Raw genomic sequence first — 24,636 nt, forward strand, 5'->3', positions numbered from 1 at the left:
TGTTCGGGAAACCAGAAGGGTGCACTGGCGGGTGCCAAGAGAAGAAAGGATGATGAGAACAGAAGCCAACTATATTGAATGTTCCTGGAAGGTCAACCTGATAAGAACTGAAATGTGATGACAGGATTGAAGTGTAGAGCTCATTGCTTTACCAAGAGCAGTCTTCAAGTGTTGGCTCACAGAAGAGTATAAAATAAAGAAATGGAGACCAGGACGATAAGAAATTCTCAATAAAAATTTCTATGTAGAAAAACGGGGTAGTAACCGCAGAAGGGTGTGAGGACAGGTTGGTTGGTTTGTTAAAGTTAGGGAATACTAGATTTAGTGATAGTTCTCAAAGGTGAAGAAGAAACTTCCCAGGCAAGGGACATTTGGAAACATGTGGAGTTACTTTTGGGTTGCTGCTATTAGCCGGGGCATGCCCCTGATACTTACTGGGCTGCAGGTAGAGCTGAACATCCCATGGAGCTTAGGAAGCCCTCTCATGAGGAAGAATTGCCTGCCTTCAATGCACTGAGTCCATTTTTGTGCTCATGTTAATGGTCTATCTTGGGCTGTGATTTTCTTTGGGTCTCTCAGCAAAAATGTCTAAGGCATCACATGATGTTATTTGCCATCTAAAAGGACTTCACCGAACCTTTGACAGTTCTGGATATGACTTTGATTAGTCCACCTTATGTCACCTGTATTCTGCAGAATCAATCACTGGACCAAGGGGAATGCCAGGCACATATTGGCTTGCATCATCCCTGAACCAATCATTTGACCAATGACAAGGAGGATGAGGCTGTGCTGATGAATGACATCGCTGTTCTCAGGGCAGGAGGTGGAATGGCTGCTTCAGGAGCAGCCAGAATCATTTAAGAATCATTAATTATTGATATTGACTACTATATTTATAAAGTTTATACCCTGGTCAGACTTGGTAAATAAAATTGTCTTAAAAGAAATATAAGGACCCATCCACCAATAACCACTTTCCCTCTTCCCTCCCATTCACTTCCTTACTCTCTGGGACTTCTGAACCCTGGTTAGGGATATCATAAAAAAGGAATCTGGATATATCTCATTATGTTTTCTCTTATCAGTGCATTATGATATTGATTGATAATACACATGTTTTATAATGTTTACTGATATGTTGTTTGTTTCTGACACTGTAATATATGTCATCAAAACAATTATTAAAACAATGCATTTCCAAAAAAAATTAGTAAGATATGCAATATTATTTTCACACTTACAGCACATATTAAATCAGGCTAGCCATAATACAAGTGCTCAGTAGCCACAACACACAGCTCTAAAGATGAGCCCCATCTCTCTCTTTTCAAAAATTGTTTTAAACTTGTCATTTTACTTGATTTTTGGCTGCAGTAAAAGAATTTCAAACAGTCGTGCCAAGTGGTGGAAAGTAATACCTTTCAATGAAGGTATGGTGGGCCAAAACAAAGAGGTAAAGGAGAGATTTGAGTTAGGATTATTTATTGAAAAATCTTCCCACGTTTCAGTTTATTCATTCAAAACAAACTTTTATTTTTAACTTGAACAAACACTGTCAAATACATCCATGAAAGTTAGATGTCACTGGATATCACTTTTGATGTAACGAACTTTGTAATGATATGTGTTAAAATTCCCACAGGCATCTGAAAAAAAAATAAAAACAATGAACAACAGAGTCTTCTTTCTTTTCCTCCCAACTGTGGGATGAAATGAGAGAAAATAAACAGTAGTACAACATTAACCAGCACCAGTAACTTTCTAAATAGAAGAAAATGGCCAGCTCTGTGTATATCTGCAACATTTGTGTGCTATATCTTAAACAAGTAGAGAAGACCATCTTTTCCTTTTGTAACTCACAAGCTTGGATATCAGGCTGCTTGTGAAACTGAAGGTTTCAGTCAAATGATCACACTAACCTTGTCTGCTTAGCACTAGAAAAGCTTGTTGTTTTTGCTTTTACATGAGGGGCCATTCTGGGATTTAAATAAATCTCTCAAGCTTCAATAGCCTGTGCTGGTTCCACAAATGATACTCCCTTACCCTCCCAGACCCTTGGTTTCCATATCTACCATGTGGGAAAGAAGCCGTTATGAAATATACGGCTGTGAAAATGGAAAATAAATAAGAAAGAAAGAAAGAAAAATGTTAACCATTTAAATACACTCAAAGACAGATATACCTGAAGACTTAATTACCAATTCAGTGATAAACACACATTCTTTTCATCTGACTGTGACATAAAATACCAAAATATATAGCTAAATAAATATTTAGGTATTAGTCATTAATTGTGGTCCTACTCGAAATTCTTAGCTTTTTGCTATTTGTAAGCAGTCACTTTGTAAAAGGCATTGAGTTGTCTCCTAGTTACTATGGGAGCCTGCATTTCTGTGGTCAAGTAATGAAGGCCCAACTAATGCATGGCCCAGCCAAGTTAGCGGCTGTGTCTGGCAACTGTTTTCTACACAAATATTGGTCTTGGTAGTAGGTCTGATACATTTGCCACTTGTTAGTAGTCTTGCAGCTAGAGGACAAAAGACCTCAACACGAACAAATGAGTAGCCATGAAGTCTATTTCAGAACACGCTGCAGTTCATATTACTAGGTACATGAATATTCTAGTAACATTTTAAGTAAGTTAAATTGAATTTTTAAACTAATTTTAAACTTTTTCTTACTTAATTTAATGAGAATTTTTTTTGTTGTTCAATAAAACTGTCAGCAACAGGTAAATGCCAGGAATAGTTGAGGGATTCTCAAAGCTATACAGAGATACCTGGATTTTCTTGGCTTCCCCTCTGCTGCGTCTAGGTCCCTTTGGAGTTCTTCGCCTTGTTTTCTGCATCCTTCTCTTCTTGTTCTTTCTCTTCCTTGCCTGCAGCATCTTGGGCCTCTTCATCCCACTTTTCAGGCTGACATTTAGTGACTTCTTTAGGGAAGAATAATACACACACTGGGACCAGACTTTCACAGAAAATATAGCCCAATTTATAACTAGCAGCAGCATTCAGTTACTCCACCCTCGGGAGAAGCAGGATAGGGTTAACTAAGAAAGGAATAGCTGGGCACCTTCCTACTGGTTTTCACAACAGTTCCATGGCCCTCAAGTTGCTGCTGCTTGATCATTTCCACAGGGACACTATTTCCCTTTTTTCCAGTAAATCTCCCACCCAAAGCTGCTGATTATTTCTAGTTCTTTGGAGAAGAAGAGATCTGAATCATCGGGTCTGATCTCATTCTGCGGTGTTTTGGTCAGAACTTTGTTGGGAAAATATTTGTTTACCTCAAAAGACAAATTCTATGGTGAAGCTCATTGGTTCCTCACCCCCTCGAATGCTTCATTTTAACCAAGGGCTCCTGTATCACTTCATCATTTGGGGGATCAACTTTCTACGAATCTTTACACTTTGAAAAGCTGTGAACCAAAAAGGATGCCTGCCATTTCCCTGTTCTTTTCCTTCGGGCGTCCCTTCTGTTTCCTGCGGAGCTCCCTCCTGAACCCCTATCTACCCAGCCATTCATCTGCGGGCTCGCAAATAGCATCGATGATCTCAGATCTCCTATCTAATACAGGTTGGTAGAGGGCGGCACGTTTTCTCAAAACCGTAGATGTCGTTAGAGAATTGGGCTTCGACTCACTGGGACACATTCGGCCTTAAGTTTCAGGAGGGCCCCGACCCCCCATTCACCACCCGCTTCACCAGCTGTGCCTGCACCACGGCCCTGCACAGAGCCCTCAGACACATGGATCCCCGCTTCCCCACGGTAGCTAGCCCATTCCTCACCCTCGGGGGCCGCGGCCTCCTCTGCGGTCGGTTCCTCTGTGGCCGGTTCCTCTGCGTCCGGGTCCTCTGTGGCCACCTCTGCAAACTTCTCCTCTGCGGTCTCCTCTGAGGGTTTCTCCTCTGTGGCCTCCTCCACGGGCTCCTCTGCGGCCTCCTCCACAGGCTCCTCTGCGGCCTCCTCGGCGGGCTCCCTGGCCATCTCGGCCAGGTCAGCTGGCACTGCAGGCTCTGGGACCGACGCGGCCTCCTGGATCAGGCCCAGGCCCTCACCTTCCCGGGCTGCGGCCCCTGCACCCAGCATCTGGGGCGGCAGCAGCAGGCGGGGGTTGCCCCACAGGTTGGGCCCATCAGCGTGGGGCCCCGCCATCAGGTGGCTAAGGTGATGATGGTTCGCTAGCAGGATGTGGTCGTTGTGATAGAGGCGGCAGAGAAGGGAGTGGACCAGGTACAGGAACACGAAGCCAATGCCCGTTGCTGGGTAACGACGGGTGACCGCCACCAAGTCGAAGTTGGCCGCCTCATCCCCCTCTTCCTCCTCCTCCTCCTCTTCCTCCGCTGCAGGCCCGATGTCCGAGTCCTCCTCGGCGCTCCCGCCCCGGGGGACTGCGGCCAGGCCTGCCGCCTGCTCACCCTCCTCCTCCCCGAGGCCTTCCATGGGCCCTGCGACTCCGACCACCTCGGCCACAGGCACCATGTCGCTGCTGTCGGGGCCGGAGTCGCCGCCCTCCTGGTTACCAGCTCCGGCCGCCTCGGCCTGCACTCCCTCCTGGCTTACCGGGGCCTCCTGGTCCCCTTGGGTCGGGTGTTGGTCCCCTGTGGCAGACATGACACCAGCAGCGCCTCAATTGGGGTGGCGAGCAGGCTGAGGCGACCACGGTGAAGAAGGTGGCCACTGAGCTGGCTACGGCTGAGGAGAGGCGAGGGGCTGTCTGCTGAGGGAATAAGAGTCTGTCTCTTTATTGAGGGAATAAGAGTCTGTCTCAGAAGACACCCTAAGGTGGGAAGGGCAGGGAGCGAATCCTAGGAATCTCCCACCAAGGCTGGCCTGAGAGGACTTAGACAAGGCGGGAAAGATTCTGGTTGGCAGGCGACAGGGGGTGGGACAGGAAGGGTCAACGAGGGTCTCTCAGCGAGCTCTAAGCTCATTTGCTGAAAACTTCAGATTGACATGTTCTGTGTCCAATGAATGATCAAGGCCCTTAAGCTCTAGATCTGAGAATCCAGAATCCAGAGCTTTTTCTTTTCTTTTCATAGTCTTGCTCTGTTGCTCAGGCTGGAGTTCAGTGGCAAGATCTCGGCTCACTGCAATCCCCGCCTCCTGGGTTCCAGTGATTCTCCTGCCTCAGCCTCCTGAGTAGCTGGGACTACAGGCGCACACCACCATGCCTGGCTAGGTTTTGTATTTTTAGTAGAGACAGGGTTTCACCATGTTGGCCAGGATGGTCTCGATCTCCTGACCTTGTGATCCACCTGCCTCAGCCTCCCAAAGTGCTTGGATTACAGGCATGAGCCACCGTGCCAGACTGAGCTCTACCTTTTCTATGAGGCCATAGTGTCCAGGGCTACCGTTTAGGTCCACACAAGTCCTGCCCTTTTAATTTTATGATTATTAGCAACGCTGTAGTAGTCCCATGTGGAGGTACCCTGGAGCATGGGAACTGCAAGGTGTTCACAGAGTTCACTTATTTCCACCTAGTAATGGCTCATGCCAGTAGAGATAGTGTCATAAAAATGTTATATAGTTCATACCTAAGCAGTTGTGTAAACCTCCCAAGAAGAGACGTAAGAATTTCAATGATTTAACATAGTTAAAGCTACTTAGAAAAGAATGTGCAGAGTTGAAATGGATGCAGTCATCACCGAGTGTTGAGGTGGTAAATGACAGACACTGGAAGGTGTTTAATGAATCCTGCCAAATTCATTTCAAACCTCCAAATAATGGGAAAAAAAAGAGATACTTTTTTAAAAGGACCAGGTCATCTCATAAGAGCTAAGCATCAAAAACACCAAAAGTGCCTGGGGGTGGTGGCTCACGCCTGTAATCCAGCACTTTGGGAGGCCGAGGCAGGCAGGTCACCTGAGGTCAGTAGTTCCAGACCAGCATGACCAATATGGTAAAACCCTGTCTCTACTAAAAATACAAAAAGTTAGCTGGGCATGGTGGTGCGCCCCTGTAGTCCCAGCTACTCAGAAGGGTGAGGAAAATTTGCTGGAACCTGGGAGGTGGAGGTCGCAGTGAGCTGAGACCACACCACTGCACTTCAGCCTGGGTGACAGAGCGAGACTCAGTCTCAAAAAAAAAATTAGTAAGATACGCAATATTATTTTCACACTCACAGCACATATTAAATCAGGCTAGCCATATTGCAAGTGCTCAGTAGCCACAACACACAGCTCTAAAGATGAGCCCCATCTCTCTCTTTTCAAAAATTGTTTTAAACTTGTCATTTTACTTGATTTTTGGCTGCAGTAAAAGAATTTCAAACAGTCGTGCCAAGTGGTGGAAAGTAATACCTTTCGATGAAAGGTATGGTGGGCCAAAACAAAGAGGTAAAGGAGAGATTTGAGTTAGGATTATTTATTGAAAAATCTTCCCACGTTTCAGTTTATTCATTTAAAATAAACTTTTATTTTTAACTTGAACAAACACTGTCAAATACATCCATGAAAGTTAGATGTCACTGGATATCACTTTTGATGTAACGAACTTTGTAATGATATGTGTTAAAATTCCCACAGGCATCTGAAAAAAAAAAATAAAAACAATGAACAACAGAGTCTTCTTTCTTTTCCTCCCAACTGTGGGATGAAATGAGAGAAAATAAACAATAGTACAACATTAACCAGCACCAGTGACTTTCTAAATAGAAGAAAATGGCCAGCTCTGTGTATATCTGCAACATTTGTGTGCTATATCTTAAACAAGTAGAGAAGACCATCTTTTCCTTTTGTAACTCACAAGCTTGGATATCAGGCTGCTTGTGGAACCGAAGGTTTCAGTCAAATGATCACACTAACCTTGTCTGCTTAGCACTAGAAAAGCTTGTTGTTTTTGTTTTTACATGAGGGGCCATTCTGGGATTTAAATAAATCTCTCAAGCTTCAATAGCCTGTGCTGGTTCCACAAATGATACTCCCTTACCCTCCCAGACCCTTGGTTTCCATATCTACCATGTGGGAAAGAAGCCGTTATGAAATATACGGCTGTGAAAATGGAAAATAAATAAGAAAGAAAGAAAGAAAAATGTTAACCATTTAAATACACTCAAAGACAGATATACCTGAAGACTTAATTACCAATTCAGTGATAAACACACATTCTTTTCATCTGACTGTGACATAAAATACCAAAATATATAGCTAAATAAATATTTAGGTATTAGTCATTAATTGTGGTCCTACTCGAAATTCTTAGCTTTTTGCTATTTGTAAGCAGTCACTTTGTAAAAGGCATTGAGTTGTCTCCTAGTTACTATGGGAGCCTGCATTTCTGTGGTCAAGTAATGAAGGCCCAACTAATGCATGGCCCAGCCAAGTTAGCGGCTGTGTCTGGCAACTGTTTTCTACACAAATATTGGTCTTGGTAGTAGGTCTGATACATTTGCCACTTGTTAGTAGTCTTGCAGCTAGAGGACAAAAGACCTCAACACGAACAAATGAGTAGCCATGAAGTCTATTTCAGAACACGCTGCAGTTCATTTTACTAGGTACATGAATATTCTAGTAACATTTTAAGTAAGTTAAATTGAATTTTTAAACTAATTTTAAACTTTTTCTTACTTAATTTAATGAGAATTTTTTTTGTTGTTCAATAAAACTGTCAGCAACAGGTAAATGCCAGGAATAGTTGAGGGATTCTCAAAGCTATACAGAGATACCTGGATTTTCTTGGCTTCCCCTCTGCTGCGTCTAGGTCCCTTTGGAGTTCTTCGCCTTGTTTTCTGCATCCTTCTCTTCTTGTTCTTTCTCTTCCTTGCCTGCAGCATCTTGGGCCTCTTCATCCCACTTTTCAGGCTGACATTTAGTGACTTCTTTAGGGAAGAATAATACACACACTGGGACCAGACTTTCACAGAAAATATAGCCCAATTTATAACTAGCAGCAGCATTCAGTTACTCCACCCTCGGGAGAAGCAGGATAGGGTTAACTAAGAAAGGAATAGCTGGGCACCTTCCTACTGGTTTTCACAACAGTTCCATGGCCCTCAAGTTGCTGCTGCTTGATCATTTCCACAGGGACACTATTTCCCTTTTTTCCAGTAAATCTCCCACCCAAAGCTGCTGATTATTTCTAGTTCTTTGGAGAAGAAAAGATCCGAATCATCGGGTCTGATCTCATTCTACGGTGTTTTGGTCAGAACTTTGTTGGGAAAATATTTGTTTACCTCAAAAGACAAATTCTATGGTGAAGCTCATTGGTTCCTCACCCCCTCGAATGCTTCATTTTAACCAAGGGCTCCTGTATCACTTCATCATTTGGGGGATCAACTTTCTACGGATCTTTACACTTTGAAAAGCTGTGAACCAAAAAGGATGCCTGCCATTTCCCTGTTCTTTTCCTTCGGGCATCCCTTCTGTTTCCTGCGGAGCTCCCTCCTGAATCCCTATCTACCCGGCCATTCATCTGCGGGCTCGCAAATGGCATCGATGATCTCAGATCTCCTATCTAATACAGGTTGGTAGAGGGCGGCACGTTTTCTCAAAAGCATAGATGTCGTTAGAGAATTGGGCTTCGACTCATTGGGACACATTGGGCCTTAAGTTTCAGGAGGGCCCCGACTTCCCCTTCACCACCCAAGGCCCCAACCCCCCCTTCACCACCTGCTTCACCAGATGTGCCCGCACCGCGGCCCTACCCAGAGCCCTGGGACACATAGGTCCCTGCCTCCTTGCTGCTGCCGCTAGCCCGTTCCTTACCCTCCGGGGCCACGGCCTCCTCTGTGGTCGGTTCCTCTGTGGCCAGTTCCTCTGCGTCTGGGTCCTCTGTGGCCTCCTCTGCAAGCTTCTCCTCTGCGGCCTCCTCTGAGGGTTTCTCCTCTGTGGCCTCCTCCACAGGCTCCTCGGCGGGCTCCCCGGCCATCTCGGCCAGGTCAGCTGGCACTGCAGCCTCTGGGACCGATGCGGCCTCCTGGATCAGGCCCAGGCCCTCGCCTTCCCGGGCTGCGGCCCCTGCACCCAGCATCTGGGGCAGCAGCAGCAGGCGGGGGTTGCCCCACAGGTTGGGCGCATCAGCGTGGGGCCCCGCCATCAGGCGGCTAAGGTGACGGTTTGCTAGCAGGATGTGGTCGTTGTGATAGAGGCGGCGGAGAAGGGAGTGGGCCAGGTCCAGGACCACGAAGCGAATGCCCGCCGCCGGGTAGCGACGGGTGACCGCCGCCAAGTCGAAGTTGGCCGCCTCATCCCCCTCTTCCGCCTCCTCCTCTTCCTCCGCTGCGGGCCCGATGTCCGAGTCCTCCTCGGCGCTCCCGCCCCGGGGGACTGCGGCCAGGCCTGCCGCCTGCTCACCCTCCTCCTCCCCGAGGCCTTCCATGGGCCCTGCGACTCCGACCACCTCGGCCACAGGCACCATGTCGCTGCTGTCGGGGCCAGAGTCGCCGCCCTCCTGGTTACCAGCTCCGGCCGCCTCGGCCTGCACTCCCTCCTGGCTTACCGGGGCCTCCTGGTCCCCTTGGGTCGGGTGTTGGTCCCCTGTGGCAGACATGACACCAGCAGCGCCTCAATTGGGGTGGCGAGCAGGCTGAGGCGACCGCGGTGAAGAAGGTGGCCACTGAGCTGGCTACGGCTGAGGAGAGGCGAGGGGCTGTCTGCTGAGGGAATAAGAGTCTGTCTCTTTATTGAGGGAATAAGAGTCTGTCTCAGAAGACACCCTAAGGTGGGAAGGGCAGGGAGCGAATCCTAGGAATCTCCCACCAAGGCTGGCCTGAGAGGACTTAGACAAGGCGGGAAAGATTCTGGTTGGCAGGCGACGGGGGTGGGACCGGAAGGGTCAACGAGGGGCTCTCAGCAAGCTCTAAGCTCATTTGCTGGAAACTTCAGATTGACATGTTCTGTGTCCAATGAATGATCAAGGCCCTTAAGCTCTAGATCTGAGAATCCAGAATCCAGAGCTTTTTCTTTTCTTTTCATAGTCTTGCTCTGTTGCCCAGGCTGGAGTTCAGTGGCAAGATCTCGGCTCACTGCAATCCCCGCCTCCTGGGTTCCAGTGATTCTCCTGCCTCAGCCTCCTGAGTAGCTGGGACTACAGGCGCTCGCCACCATGCCTGGCTAGGTTTTGTATTTTTAGCAGAGACAGGGTTTCACCATGTTGGCCAGGATGGTCTCGGTCTCCTGACCTTGTGATCCACCTGCCTCGGTCTCCCGAAGTGCTTGGATTACAGGCGTGAGCCACCGTGCCAGACTGAGCTCTACCTTTTCTATGAGGCCATAGTGTCCAGGCCTACCGTTTAGGTCCACACAAGTCCTGCCCTTTTAATTTTATGATTATTAGCAATGCTATAGTAGTCCCATGTGGAGGTACCCTGGAGCATGGGAACTGCAAGGTGTTCACAGAGTTCACTTATTTCCACCTAGTAATGGCTCATGCCAGTAGAGATAGTGTCATAAAAATGTTACATAGTTCATACCTAAGCAGTTGTGTAAACCTCCCAAGAAGTGACGTAAGAATTTCAATGATTTAACATAGTTAAAGCTACTTAGAAAAGAATGTGCAGAGTTGAAATGGATGCAGTCATCACCGAGTGTTGAGGTGGTAAATGACAGACACTGGAAGGTGTTTAATGAATCCTGCCAAATTCATTTCAAACCTCCAAATATGGGAAAAAAAAAGAGATACTTTTTTAAAAGGACCAGGTCATCTCATAAGAGCTAAGCATCAAAAACACCAAAAGTGCCTGGGGGTGGTGGCTCACGCCTGTAATCCAGCACTTTGGGAGGCCGAGGCAGGCAGGTCACCTGAGGTCAGTAGTTCCAGACCAGCATGACCAATATGGTAAAACCCTGTCTCTACTAAAAATACAAAAAATTAGCTGGGCGTGGTGGTGCGCGCCTGTAGTCCCAGCTACTCAGAAGGGTGAGGCCGGAAATTTGCTGGAAACTTGGAGGTGGAGTTTGCAGTCAGCTGAGATGGCGCCACTGCACTCCAGCCTGGGTGACAGTGTGAGACTCAGTCTCAAAATAATTAAAAAAAAAAACTAAACAAAACACCAAAAGGACAGGCTTCCTAGGATATTTGAAGCAATAGCCCAAGGCTTTTTGTTGATTTAAAAACCCACTTAATCAAGATTCGAGTAGTAAGTAATTCTGAACATTTTGGAGAAATCAACTGTTATTTTATATTCATTGTATGAAATTTTTTGTCACACTACAACTACTCTCTGAAAAAAACTGCAGGTAGCATATTTCATGTATTAAATTCAGGAATAGTAGTACCATTAAATCTCATCAAGTTGAGCAGGTAGTTGTTGTTTCTTTCATCAACTCAATCAAATTTCAGTGCTTCTATTTTTCTCTAGTTTCACCTAAAAAAGGAGCATGGTGCTGTCATAAGTCATTGGTTTAAATCTGGAAGACAATGTGGAAAATTTCTAATCCAAAATACTCACTATTAAGACAGCAAAACCTAGTCAGAACCCCAGTCTGAGGTCTAGAGTTGCTTTAATATTTGCTTCCTGATGTGATGTTGGGAAAGTTATTTATTTCTATGCCTCAGTTTTATCATTTGTGAAGTTGGGATAATGATTCTCTAGCTACCTCCGAAGGTTGATCAGAGAATCAAATAAGATAATGGGATGAAAACCCTTTTCGTACTTTAAAATACTATACATGTATATGATTACATCAAAAATAATTTGTCCCTGTTCTTAAATTATTGGAGAGAAGCTATCAGGTATATTTGGCCCTCTGTATCCATGTATTCTGCATGTGTGGATTCAACTAACTGGATCAAAAATATTCAGAAATTGCATATGCCCTGAACATGTACAGACTTTCTTCGTGTCATTATTCCCTAAACAATATAGTATAACAACTATTTAGATAGCATTTACATTGTATTAGGTGTTACAAATAATCTAGAGATGATTTACAGTATACATGATAATGCATAGGTTATATGCAAATATTAGATTTTGCAAATATTAGTTTTTGGTATCTGCAGGCGGTCTTGGAACAAATGTCCTATGGATAACGAGGAATGACTGTAGTCTCTCAGGCCTTCAGAGAACCCTCTAATTTGGATTTGGAGGAATCAGTTTTTTCTTAGCTACATGGAGTTATATACTCCTCTGGCTAATACCGTGACTTCAGTCACGATTTGAGTGAGATAGGTAGATGGAATGAGATGGGATTATATTTACAATATTAATTATTTGTTGAAAATATTTTCCCAGTTTGATTTTGCCTTCTAAGTTGGTTAATGTTTCCAAGTATTTAGTTTTTCATTTGTATGTTCCAAAAGTCTAACAATATTTTTTTAATGGTTTTGACTTCACTGTAAATTTGTAAATCTTCTTGTACAGAGAATTTTTGTTTTATATTTTCTTTTTGGGGATCTTCTTAATGTTTGCCTTTAGATCCTTAATCCATAGTGTGAGATTAAAGTCTCAGATGATTTTTATTTTGAACAGCTCCCCTATACCACCACTTGTTGAATAACTCTTCCCCTGTATACTGATGTGTGGCCATGTACTCCTTAGCACTTTCTGTAAAGGTAGAAAACATGCAAGAGAAAACTCATTTTCCCCAAATTTCAGAGCTTGAAATGGCCTTTAGCTATTGAGTCCAAGCTTATTCTTTTTCAAGTGGAAAAATTAAGGCCTGGAGTAGTTAACTGGCTTTCCAATGTCATACTACTCAATGGAGGAGCCAGGAGTAGAACCAACATCCCCTGACCTTTAATCTGAAATTGAGACAGTCATGCTTATTGTACATACAGCTTCAGGGGCAATTTGACAGCACAAGGTTAATTACCCAAATAATTATGAGTTGAGGGTCTCTGAAATTCAGGCAAGCCTGTCCTCCTGACTCTGAATCAATCAGCAAATATTTACTAAACACCTACATTCAATGCCTTGTGTAAGACCTTGCCAGGGACAGAGAAGCAGGTGCCACCACCTCTGGCAAGAAGAATCTCACAGTCTAGTTGGGAGAAAGGATTGTGTATTGAGAATGGAGGTAAAAAGGCAGCACCTGACGGCTGGGCGCGGTGGCTCACGCCTGTAATCCCAGCACTTTGGGAGGCTGATGCGGGCAGATCACCTGAGGTCAAGAGTTCGAGACCAGCCTGATCAACATGGTGAAACCCAATCTCTACTAAAAATACAATAAAAATTAGCTGGGCGTTTTGGCATGTGCCTGTAATCCCAGCTACTCAGGAGGCTGAGGCAACAGAATCGCTTGAACCCGGGAGGCAGAGGTTGTGGTGAGCCGAGATCACGCCACTGCACTCCAGCCTGGGCGACAAGAGCGAAACTCCATCTCAAAAAAAAAAAAAAAAAAGCAGCACCTGACATTCCGAGCTGGTCTGGCACTCACAGCTAAGCCATCTTATTCTCCTACTGGATATAAACGATCGTATAGAACACCAACATCAGACAGGATCACTCTATGTCCATGATAAAAAGAGACAAAACAAGGCCACTTTATAATTTGATTGAAGCAGAGAAAAATGAAGTCACAAAATACTAAACAAAATACTAAACTTAGCTTCTCTTGATTAAAATGAGTACCACTTATTTACCAATTACAGCTTTATCCTGGTTCTAATAGCCCCTCTCTATAAATAAGATTTATTGAAATACCAGTCAGAACTGCACCCACTTTCTGATAGTACCTAATCTAGAGCAAATCCCCACTTTGTTCAAAACTTCCACATATTCTAAGCTTTGGAGTTGGGGAAGGAAGTGATATTGCCTCTAGCAAGAAAATAGACATAGGGGATTTGATGGAAGTCTTGTGGTGAGGAAGGTGCCCAATGGGGCACCCCTGTTTCCTGCTGCAATGCTATCACCAGGACTGGCTCTACTCTTTCTTAGTGAAAACAAATACAGTCAGGTAGATGGTTTTTGTATGCTTATAGTATTCCTACTTTTTTCTTTTACCTCCTTTCTGTCAATGTCCATCCATTTTTGCTTCACAACTTTCAACAAGACCATTACTATTCACTTTAGAGGAGCATATTACCAAAAAACCAAAACCAAAAACTATAGAATTGTCTTCCTAGGTCATGAAGAGCTGGGCTGTCCACTTGAAGCTGCAGGACAAATACTCCAGACCCTAGTCATTCAATCATCCAATGAGCATATATTGAGCACCTACTATAGGCCTGGAGTTATGTCAAGGGCTGGGGATGCATTGGTGCTTAAGATCCATGGCTTAATCTATCTAGTTCATGGTCTAAAGGGGAAGACAAACATTTGGATGATGATGACACAAGGTGTCAAGAAGTATAACAGGGATGAACACAAGGTACTGTGGGATCTCAGGAGAGAGAATGATTAGCTAAGGTTGAGGGGATGGCAGGGAAAGTGGGTTGGTGCCTGGGAAGGTCCTCAACAAGAGGCATTTCAGCTGAGTCCTGAAACTTGGAGTTTAACCAGCAATAAAGATTGGGGGGAAGTCATTGTAAGTAAAGGAAGCAGCATGGATAAAGGCAGCGGTGTGTGCATATTGGTCCAAGGCAATGAAATGGCTAGAGCATTGGGCAGAGTGGCAGATGGGCCTTTAAAGCAGATGGGGTTGGCGATGGATACCCCATTCTCCATGATGTGCTTATTTCACATTGCATATCTGTACCCAAACATCTCATATATCCCATAAATATATACACCTACTATGTACCCACAAAAATTAAGGATAAAAGAAATAGAAAAATAAAGCAGATGGGGCAATGAATAATGAATGCTTCTCTAAAGAGTTTGCCCTTTGGCCTGAAAGGGCTGGGCTGTCCACTAGAAGCTGCAGGGCAAATACTCCAGACTCTAGTAATTCAATCGTTCACTGAGTTTGTCCTGAAACCCCTTTGCCTGCTTGCCCTTTGCATAGAAGACATTTCTAGAAGTATTACTGCAAGTTTTAACCCTCATTTTTATGTTCTTAGTTATTTTCATGGGTCTTCCTCCCAGGTTGTCCAATGGCTGCCTCCTTGGCATTCGGGTTTTAGTCAAAGGGCACTCATGGGGTTTGTCCCTGACCACCTTGACTAAAGCTGTTACCTACCTCCACCCCAATCACTATTATGTCACTACCCTGTTTTGTTTCCTTTCTAGCCCTTGTACTAATTTATCTAATTTTATCTTTGTTTTTATCCTCTATCCCTACTACCACCACTCTAGATGCTATAAGGAAACTGTCCGTTTCCACTGATATTTACCCAAACACCTAGAATGGTGCCTGGAACATAGTAAATAAACACTTATTAGATGATTGTTTTCTCTACACTGGTTAACTGTACAAGGTGTACAAGGTACAAAACCAAATGTTAAGTTGCAAGATCATGTTTATGAATTGGATGAGCCTCCAATGGGTTAGTAAGATTAAGGTTGCTTTGAATTTCTGTAAAATATTGGTAATTTCCTTAGACATCTCTGTTTTTAGATTGAGAAAGTAACTTCAGAGGAAAAAAATTGTTTTCATTTGACAACAATTAAAATGGGCCAGTATGTGTAAGATTAGAGGGGCTTATACTAGTGTTAAATGTGTTTGTTTTGTGATTACCTTATGCCAAATTGCAACTTTTGGAGGTCAGAGAATTCACATGTAAGCCAACTTCCTGTCTTCTTACATGGTGTGAGTTAAAGTCTTCACTTTAGATTTACGTAGATTTGGTCTTTTCACATAGTCTCATATTTCTTGGAGGCTTTGTTCATTCCTTTTCATTCTTTTTTCTCTAATCTTGTCTTCACGCTGTATTTCATTAAGTTAATCTTTAATCTCTGATATCCTTTCTTCCACTTGATCAATTTGGCTATTGGTAACTTGTGTATGCTTCACAAAGTTCTTGTGCTGTGTTTTTCAGGTCCATCAGGTCATTTATGTGCTTCTCTAAACTGGTTATTCTAGTCAGCAATTCCTCTAACCTTTTGTCAAGGTTCTTAGCTTCCTTGCATTGGGTTAGAACATGCTCCTTCAGCTCGGAGGAGTTTGTTATTACCCACCTTCTGAAGCCTACTTCTGTCAATTCATCACACTCACTCCCTCTCCAGTTTGTTCCCTTGCTGGCGAGGAGTTGTGATCCTTTGGGGGAGAAGAGGCATTCTGGTTTTTGGAATTCTCAGCCTTTTTGTGCTGGTTTTTCCTCATCTTCATGGATTTATCTACCTTTGGTCTTTGATGTTGGTAATCTTCAGATGGGGTTTTGGTGTGGACATCCTTTTTGTTGATATTGATACTATTCCTTCCTGTTTGTTAGTTTTCCTTCTAACAGTCAGGCCCCTCTTCTCCAGGTCTGCTGGAGTTTGCTGGAGGTCCACTCCAGACCCTGTTTGCCTGGGTATCATAAGCGGAGGCTGCAGACCAGCAAAGATTGCTGCCTGTTCCTTCCTCTGGAAGCTTCATCCCAGAGGGGCACCCGCCAGATGCCAGCCGGAGCTCTCCTGTATGAGGTGTCTGTCAACCCCTGCTGGGAGGTGTCTCTCAGTCAGGAGGCACAGGGGTCAGGGACCCACTTGAAGAGGCAGTCTGTCCCTTAGCAGAGCTTGTGTGCTGTTCTGGGAGATTTGCTGCTCTCTTCAGAGGCAGCAGGCAGGAACGTTTAAGTCTTCTGAAGCTGTGCCTACAGCCACCCCTTCCCCCATGTGCTCTGTCCCAGGGAGATGGGAGTTTTATCTATAAGCCCCTGACTGGGGCTGCTGCCTTTCTTTCAGAGATGCCCTGCCCAGAAAGGAGGAATCTAGAGAGGCAGTCTGGCTACAGCGGCTTTGCTGAGCTGCAGTGGGCTCCATCCAGATTAAACTTCGAGGCAGCTTTGTTTACACTGTGAGGGAAAACCGCCTACTCGAGCCTCAGTAATGGTGGATGTCCCTCCTCCCACCAAGTTCAAGCATCCCACGTCCACTTCAGAATGCTGTGCTGGCAGCGAGAATTTTAAGCCAGTGGATCTTAGCTTGCTGGCCTCCGTGGGGGTGAGATCCACTGAGCTAGACCACGTGGCACTCTGGCCACAGCACCCTTTCCAGGGGAGTGAACGGTTCTGTCTCGCTGGTGTTCCAGTCACCACTGGGGTCTGAAAAAATACACCTTCAGCTAGCTCTGTTTCTGCCCAAACAGCCGCCCAGTTTTGTGCTTGAAACCCAGGGCCCTGGTGGTGTAGGCACCCGAGGGAATCTCCTGGTCCGTGGGTTGCATAGACCGTCGGAAAAGTGTAGTATCTGGGCTGGAATGCACCATTCCTCATGGCACAGTCCCTCACGGCTTCCTTTGGCTAGGGGAGGGAGTTTCCCAACCTCCTGTGCTTCCTGGGTGAGATGACATGCCCCACCCTGCTTCAGCTTGCCCTCCGTGGGTTGCACTCACTGTCTAACCAGTCCCAATGAGATGAGCTGAGTACCTCAGTTGGAAATGCAGAAATCACCTGCTTTCTGCATTGATCTCTCCGGGAGCTGCAGACTGGAGTTGTTTTTATTTGGCCATCTTGCCAGCCACACCCAAGATTATTCTTTAAAGCATACAATATTTATCATTGAGTAGATAATGACTATTTACTATACCAGCACAATGAATGGTATACTGTCTCATTACTGTTAGTTGTGAATGAAAGTCCCATCCCTATTTCCCACTAGGTCTCCTTTGACATTTCAGAAAGAGGAGACCCTCATTACTTCTGGGCAGGGATGGAATTTCAAGTCCCCAGTAGTACTCTGCAGATACTGGCTGGGAGGGAAAAGGGTGCTTTGCTACTGTTTTTTTCACGTGGCTTCCACTATCACCCTTGAAGAGGGCCTCCTTACCACTAGGCCAGGCTAGAATGAAAGTTCTGGCTACCCACTCAGCTTTCTTTTCACCACCCTGGCAGTGGAGAGGGAGAAGGGAAGAGGTGCCTTGTTACAGCTTTGTGAAGGTAGGAGTCTAGATTTACCACTTGGCCTGTGCTGTCATGGGTTGGGATGAGACCGTAGGTTTTTATTTTTTTCCATGATGTTTGACTGAATGCTATGGTTTAAATGTTTGTCCCTTTCAAAACTCATGTTGAAATTTAATTTCCATTGTGATTACATTGGGAAGTGGGACCCTTTTTTTCTTTTGAGATGGTGTCTCTTTCTGTCACCCAGGCTGGAGTGCAGCTGTGCGATCATAGCTCACCATAGCCTCGAACTCCCAGGCTCAAATGATCCTCCTGCCTCAGCTTCCCTTCACCTTAGCTTGGACGGCAGGTGCATGCCACCACACTCAGCTAATTATTTTATTTTTTGTAGACACAGGGTCTCTCTTTGTTGCCCAGACTGGTCTCAAACTTCTGGGCTCAAGTGATCCGCCCACCTTGGCCTCCCCAAATTCTGAGATTACAGGCATGAGGGGAGGTGGGACCTTTAAAAGGTGTTTAGGCCACGGGGGTTCCACTCTCACGAATGGAGTAATGCCATTATCATGGGAATGGGTTTGCCCCCTCTTGCTCACTTTCTTGCTCCCTCTTGCTCACTGTATCATATTCTCTGCCCTTCCACTATGTGATGCCTTCTGCCATATTATTATGCAGGAAGAAGGCCCTCACCAGATGGCAGCACCTTGATCTCAGACTTCTCAGCTTCCAGAATGGTGAGCCAATAAATTTCTGTTCATTGTAAATTACCCAGTATGTGGTATTCTGTTGTAGTAGCAAAAACAAACTAAGACACTGAAGTAGGGTGGTTATTTTCTAAATTTTTTCCGTCTCGTTAGCCTGCCATTTTCCTGGTCCTTTGGCTAGAGAGAGCAGGTTTTTCTTGAAACATTTTAAGTCTGAACTCATTGGTGTTTCCTGGTTACAGGGTTCTAATAACCCAATTAAAAATATATGAGGCAAGAATAAAACCATAGAATTTAATACCATGACATTCCTTGGGTCCCAAGTCCCCTAGTTGCTCATTCTCCTTTTCTCCACCTTTCAGAATCTTCACATATTTTTTTGTATGTAATGTCCAGAGTTGTTAATTGTAGTTAGTGGGAGAAATGTAAAGCAGTGCATCTACTCCTCCATCTTTTAAATATTACCATTTTAGGCATTGGAGACATTTTGATGCAGCTATTTTGGAATAGCTTCAGAACAGTTATGTTAAAACATGGGAATACTTTTATTACTAGGTAATGTACACAAGATCATTTTTGCCTCTTACTTCATCCTATTCTTGACCTCCTTGGAAGTGGAAGTTCTTTTATCTCTCTGAAGTAAAGCAGAACTGCTTAAGATAAATGGGATTCCCTTATACTTGCAGAAGAGACCTTCTGTTGAATCTTTCTCTGGTTCCTCCTTATATAGTGCCCATTAATGGCTCATCTGATTATCTGAGGAGAAAAGAGATGGCATTTACACCAAGATGGAAATAGAAATAGAAGTTGGGAGCCTGTAGCATCTGATTTATTCTTGCAACAAATGACTACTTAGCTCTTAAACTTATCCTGAAATGGTTTTCATTAGAGAGGAGACAGAGACAGTGATTAGCCGTGCAGTCAATAAATAGTAAATTTTAGTCTAAGGCAACAAAAGTTACTGAAATAATGTCTTCAGTGGCAGAGTTTATGATTACCTCAAGGTAAGGTAACCTATGGGTAAATGGCTTGCCACTTTTCTGGAAAAGTAATCACTATTGTTCTTGGAATTTTCCTCCCTTCTCTTTCAACATGAAGTGATAGCTTTTGCCACCAGCTCTTAACTTCTGTTGCTCAGGACTCTCAGTTGGAAATCGGACAGAAGACTCAAGACAGAGGACTAGAGACAGAAGAAGCCTACCTAGAGTTATGCAAATTAACTGAGACTATTGAGTAAATGTTGATTGTATACAATATGCAGTACATATATCCTTTAGTTAATACTGTCAAAGTCCATGAAGAGAACTCTCAGATCTAAATGGCAATGAATAAGGAGAGTCTAATATTTGGCTTAGTAAACTGACTTACAAATTATGTGATTTTAAACAGATAAATGAGTTTTGAGATGGTATTCCTCAACACATTTTTTTTTCGCCTAATTGTTTCCCTTGAGCATTACAACTATTAAGAGCTGTAATCTTGGAATCAGACTGCATGACTTCAATTTCTAGCTTTGTCATTTAGCTATTTGTGAGACTTGGGGCAAATTATCTAACTTTTCAGAGGCTTGAGTTCTTCAGTGGTAAATTGAGCATCTTGGCAGCACCTATCTCTTAGAGTTATTGTGAGATTTAGCTGCAATAAAAATTATGAATCCCTAGAAAAAGCTGGCCCATTATGAGCATTCAATACATGTTAGCTAAAATAATAAAAATTTTTTTCAGGAGAACACATCTAGTTATGTGGATGGATCTCAGCTGCTGACAGCATTTATTGGCCCTTGTTTTCTCCCCTTCTGACCTCTGAATAAGGTGTATAGTTGGATAGTGTCTCAGTTTTCAGGTGCTTCATTGTAGTACAAGTGCCTTAACAAAATTTTGGGCTCATTTTATTATGAAAACTTGTGGGATTGTAAGGAACTTATTTGTCCAGAAAGTCTGGCCATCGGTAGGTAATAATTTTAGGGATTTAACCCGGTGTAACAAAAAATCAGGCAAACCGAATAGAAAATGTGGTTGAGATGAAGGTGTCACCCTTCCCTCTCATCTCATTCTGATTTGGGTCTCTTGCGAGACTGTAGACTGAGAATATATATCTGGGGCTGATATGCCTGTACTTACGTATATCAGTTTCTTACTATTCAGAATCTCCCTTAGGGAATACTGATTCCTATTTACTGCTACTTTTTAATACCATCTGGAATGACTTTTGCTTATCATTATAACTTAACATCCAAAAATACATCACATATTTAGCCTTTTTTAGCCTTCTTAAAGAGGATACGATGGTTATCTGAAGAATAATGCCAGATGATAGTACAGTCATGCATCACTTAATGATGTGGATATGTTGTGAGAAATGCATCGTTAGGCATTTGTCATTATTGTGTGAACATCAGAGTGTACTTACACAAACATAGATGGTATAGCCTACTACATACCTAGGCTATGTGTAACAAGTCTATTTTTCCTAGGCTACAAACGTGTACAGCTTGCTAATGTACTGAATTCTGTATAGGCAACTGTAACACAATGGTATTTGTGTATCTAAATAGATATTGTGTATCTAGATAGGTAAGGTACAGTAAAAATGCAGTATAAAAAATTTGAAAAATGGTATTTCTATATGGGATATTTACTATGAATGGAGCTTGCAGGACTAGACATTGCTTTGAGTGAGTCAGTGAGTAGTGAGTGAATGTGAAGCCTAGGACGTTACTGTACCCTACTATAGACTTTTTAATCACTGTACACTTAGGCTACACTAAATCTATTATTTTCATTTTTTTACAATAAATGTACAATAATATTTTTCTTTCTTCAATAATAAACTTAGCTTACTATAACTTTTTTATTTTATTAACTTTTTAATTTTTTTTTTGAGACAGTGTCTCACTCTGTCACCCAGGCTGGAGTACAGTAGCACAATCTCGGCTCACTGCAACCTCCACCTGCCGGGTTTAAGAGATTCTCCTGCCTCAGCCTCCCGAGTATCTGGGATTATAGGTGTGCACCATCATGCCCAGCTAATTTTTGTATTTTAGTAGAGACAGGTTTTCACCATGTTGGCCACGCTGGTCTCAAACTCCTGGCCTCAAGTGATCTGCCTGTCATGGCCACCCAAAGTGCTGGGATGACAGGTGTGAGCCACCATGCCCAGCCACCAGCCAACTTTTTAATTTTTTAAACTTTTTGACTCTTTTGTAATAACGGCTTAAAACACAAACACATTTACAGCTGTACACAAATATTTTCTTTCTTTTTTTTTTTTTTTTGAGACAGAGTCTCGCTCTGTCCCCCAGGCTGGAGTGCAATGGCGGGATCTTTGCTCACTGCAAGCTCTGCCCTCTGGGTTCATGCCATTCTCCTGCCTCAGCCTCCCAAGTATCTGGGACTACAGGCGCCCGCCACAACGCCTGGCTAATTTTTTCTATATTTAGTAGAGACGAGGTTTCACTGTATTAGCCAGGATGGTCTCGATCTCCTGACCTCATGATCCACCCGCCTCGGCCTCCCAAAGTGCTAGGATTACAGGCTTGAGCCACCGCGCCTGGCCCAAATATTTTATTTCTTTATATCCTTATTGTATAATCTTTTTTTTTAACTTTTCAAACTTTTTTGTTACCTAAGAGACAAATACCCATATTAGCCTAGGCCTGCACAGGGTCAGACTCATAAATATCATTGTCTTTCACCTCTACATCTTGTCCCATTAGAAGGCCTTCAGGGGCAATATAATGCATGGAGCTGTCATCTGTGACAATACCGTCTTCAGGAATACCTCCTGAAAGACCTGCTTGAGGCTTTTTTACAGTTAAATTTTATTTTTTATATGTATAAGGAGTATACTGTAATATAATAATGAAAAGTATACTATAGTAAATACATAAAGAACCTAGCTTTTTATTATAATTATCAGGTACTACATGCTGTACATAATTGTGTGTGCTATACGTTTATATAACTGGCAGCACAATAGGTTTATTTACATCAATATCACCAAAAACACGTGAGTAATGCATTGTACTATGACGTTATAATGGCTACAAGTCACTAGGCAATAGGAATTTTTCAGCTCTGTTATAATCTTATTATAATGGAGTTATATATGTGGTCTGCTGTTGACCAAAACATCATTATGCATCACATGACTGTATGTAGCCATAGTTTAAAAAATTATTCTTCATCTTAAGTTTTTAGGAAAATATTTAAAGGTAAATATTTTTAAAAGATTGCTGTAGGGAAAGATGGAAGAGATCAGATAAGTATATTTTAGTTTGCCAAAATAGCAACATGAAACCTAGTTATTTTTTGTGCCAAATTTTTCAGTCACTGAATTAGATCTAAGGCTCTATAAAGTGTTTTTTTCCATTACTTATTAATTCACCAAAATTTATTTAGTGCCTACTCTGTGTCAGGTACCTTGCTGGGCTGTGGTTATATTACTGAAAACTAGATGAACAAGAACTCTTCATTCATAGGATTTCAATCAAGTGGGTGTGGAAGGTGAAGACAGAGGATCAAAAAGGTAAACAAATAAGGGTAATTTCAGGATAAGGGTTCTGAAATAAATACCATCCTGTGATAAAAAAATAAATAGAGGGGAATTACTAGGTAGCATGATTTGGGGAGGCCTCTATAAAGGAAAAACAGTTAAGCTGAAGTTTGAGGATAAGAATGAGATACAAGATATTTAAATAAGATATAAAGAAGATATTGAAAAATCTGAGAAGAGAATTCTAGGAATTGGAATGAATAACAGAGAAGAATTTTGAGCATTCTTACAACTGAAAGAAGATCAATAATATTTGAATAAAGAGCATACTGATACTGTTAATTCTTTAAGTGTTTGGCAGAATTTACCAGTGAAGCCATCTGATTCTGAGCTTTTCTTCACTGAGAGGTTTTTGATTAATGGTTCTAGTTCCTTACTTGTTATAGACCTATTCAGATTTTCTGTCTCTTCTTTGGTCGTTTTATTAGTTTGACAATTTATAGAGATAAAATTGTTCATAATCATTTATAATCCTTTTGATTTCTGCAAGTTTTGGAGTAATACCACACTTCCATTTCTGATTTTAGTTATTTGCATCTTCTCTTTTTTCCATAGTCTAGGTACAGACTTGTCAGTTTTGTTGACATTTTTTCAATGAACTTTTTGGTTTCAGTGATTCTGTTTTGTTTTCTCTTCTCTATTTCATTTATTTCTTCTCTAAACTTTATTTCCTTTATTCTGCTAGCTTTAGGTTTAGCTTACTTTTATTTTTCTAGTCTTTAATATGTAACATTAGGTAACTGATTTTGAGATACAGCCTCTATTGTAATGTATTCTATTGTAACATTTAGAGCTATATATAGCACTGCTTTTACTTCCTTGTACAAGTTTTTGGTATGCTGTGTTTTCATTTTCATTTTCATTTCTATAAAAATATTCTCTGATTTCCCTTGTGGTTCCTTTCTTGACCCGTTGGTTGTGTCACAGTCAAATAAAATATAGAGAAGTTAAAACATTTTATTTGGGAAGAAATAATTGCAATTTGGGGCACACTCACAAACTGGTTGGTCTTTGGTATATCTGAAGAACCAAGAGAAGGTTAGAGGTTTTATAAAAAGGATCAATGTTATATATTGCTCTTCATTGCAATTGGTAAGGTTTGGGGGAGCCGACAAGCCGTGATTAGGGACTGATGGCAATGAGCAAACCAAGTCTTAGAGTTGCAGAAAGTTTTTCAGCAGCCATTAGATAAAACTGTTTTCAAGTTACAGCAGGCAGTTTCAACAGCCAACTTGCAGAGAATTATGTTTTTCAAACAATGTTATGTGCCCTGAGTGCTTTCTTCCCCAGACCTCTCAACTCTGTTTTAGTTGGGTATGATAAGAATGACCCAATTTGTATAACTGACTTTCACATTTCCCCCTTTTGATCAAGATCTTTCTGTGAAAGCATTGATTATCAATAATTTTGCAGTTAGTTTTAATCGTCCCTTGGCTCTGAGATGGGCCTATCCTGGTTGTCTCTGTCCCAAGTCAGGGGGAAGGTATGGGAGGTGTATGTCTTGGACGTACGTATGTCTTGGACATATTTAAGTAACAAAGAAGCCAGAAGAAAAAGTCTCAGGGTAGGTTGG

At 42.9% G+C, this 24,636-nt stretch overlaps 2 protein-coding genes across 3 annotated transcripts; both read right to left on the reverse strand.

Moving 5' to 3' along the window:
• Window positions 1-2,813: 2,813 nt before the first annotated feature.
• On the reverse strand, window positions 2,814-4,617 carry LOC115833271 (cancer/testis antigen 47A-like). Of its 2 annotated transcripts, none has more exons than XM_030807008.1 (3): window positions 3,967-4,617; window positions 3,792-3,918; window positions 2,814-2,935 (listed from the first exon to the last, which is right to left on the reverse strand). In XM_030807008.1, exons 1-3 carry the CDS (start codon window positions 4,615-4,617, stop codon window positions 2,814-2,816), a joined length of 900 nt encoding a protein of 299 aa, XP_030662868.1. The 2 variants fall into 2 exon arrangements, with proteins under 2 accessions (XP_030662868.1, XP_030662869.1); XM_030807009.1 differs by having other exon boundaries at window positions 3,792-3,876; window positions 3,952-4,617.
• Window positions 4,618-6,372: 1,755 nt separating this feature from the next.
• Window positions 6,373-9,747, reverse strand: LOC100594923 (cancer/testis antigen 47A). The gene is made up of 3 exons (XM_003262286.4): window positions 8,709-9,747; window positions 7,670-7,822; window positions 6,373-6,534 (listed from the first exon to the last, which is right to left on the reverse strand). Exons 1-2 carry the CDS (start codon window positions 9,490-9,492, stop codon window positions 7,701-7,703), a joined length of 906 nt encoding a protein of 301 aa, XP_003262334.2. The 5' UTR covers window positions 9,493-9,747; the 3' UTR covers window positions 6,373-6,534; window positions 7,670-7,700.
• Between the last annotated feature and the right edge of the window lie 14,889 nt (window positions 9,748-24,636).

Source organism: Nomascus leucogenys, chromosome X (genome assembly GCF_006542625.1).
Source record: "Nomascus leucogenys isolate Asia chromosome X, Asia_NLE_v1, whole genome shotgun sequence".
Classification (NCBI taxonomy): domain Eukaryota; kingdom Metazoa; phylum Chordata; class Mammalia; order Primates; family Hylobatidae; genus Nomascus; species Nomascus leucogenys.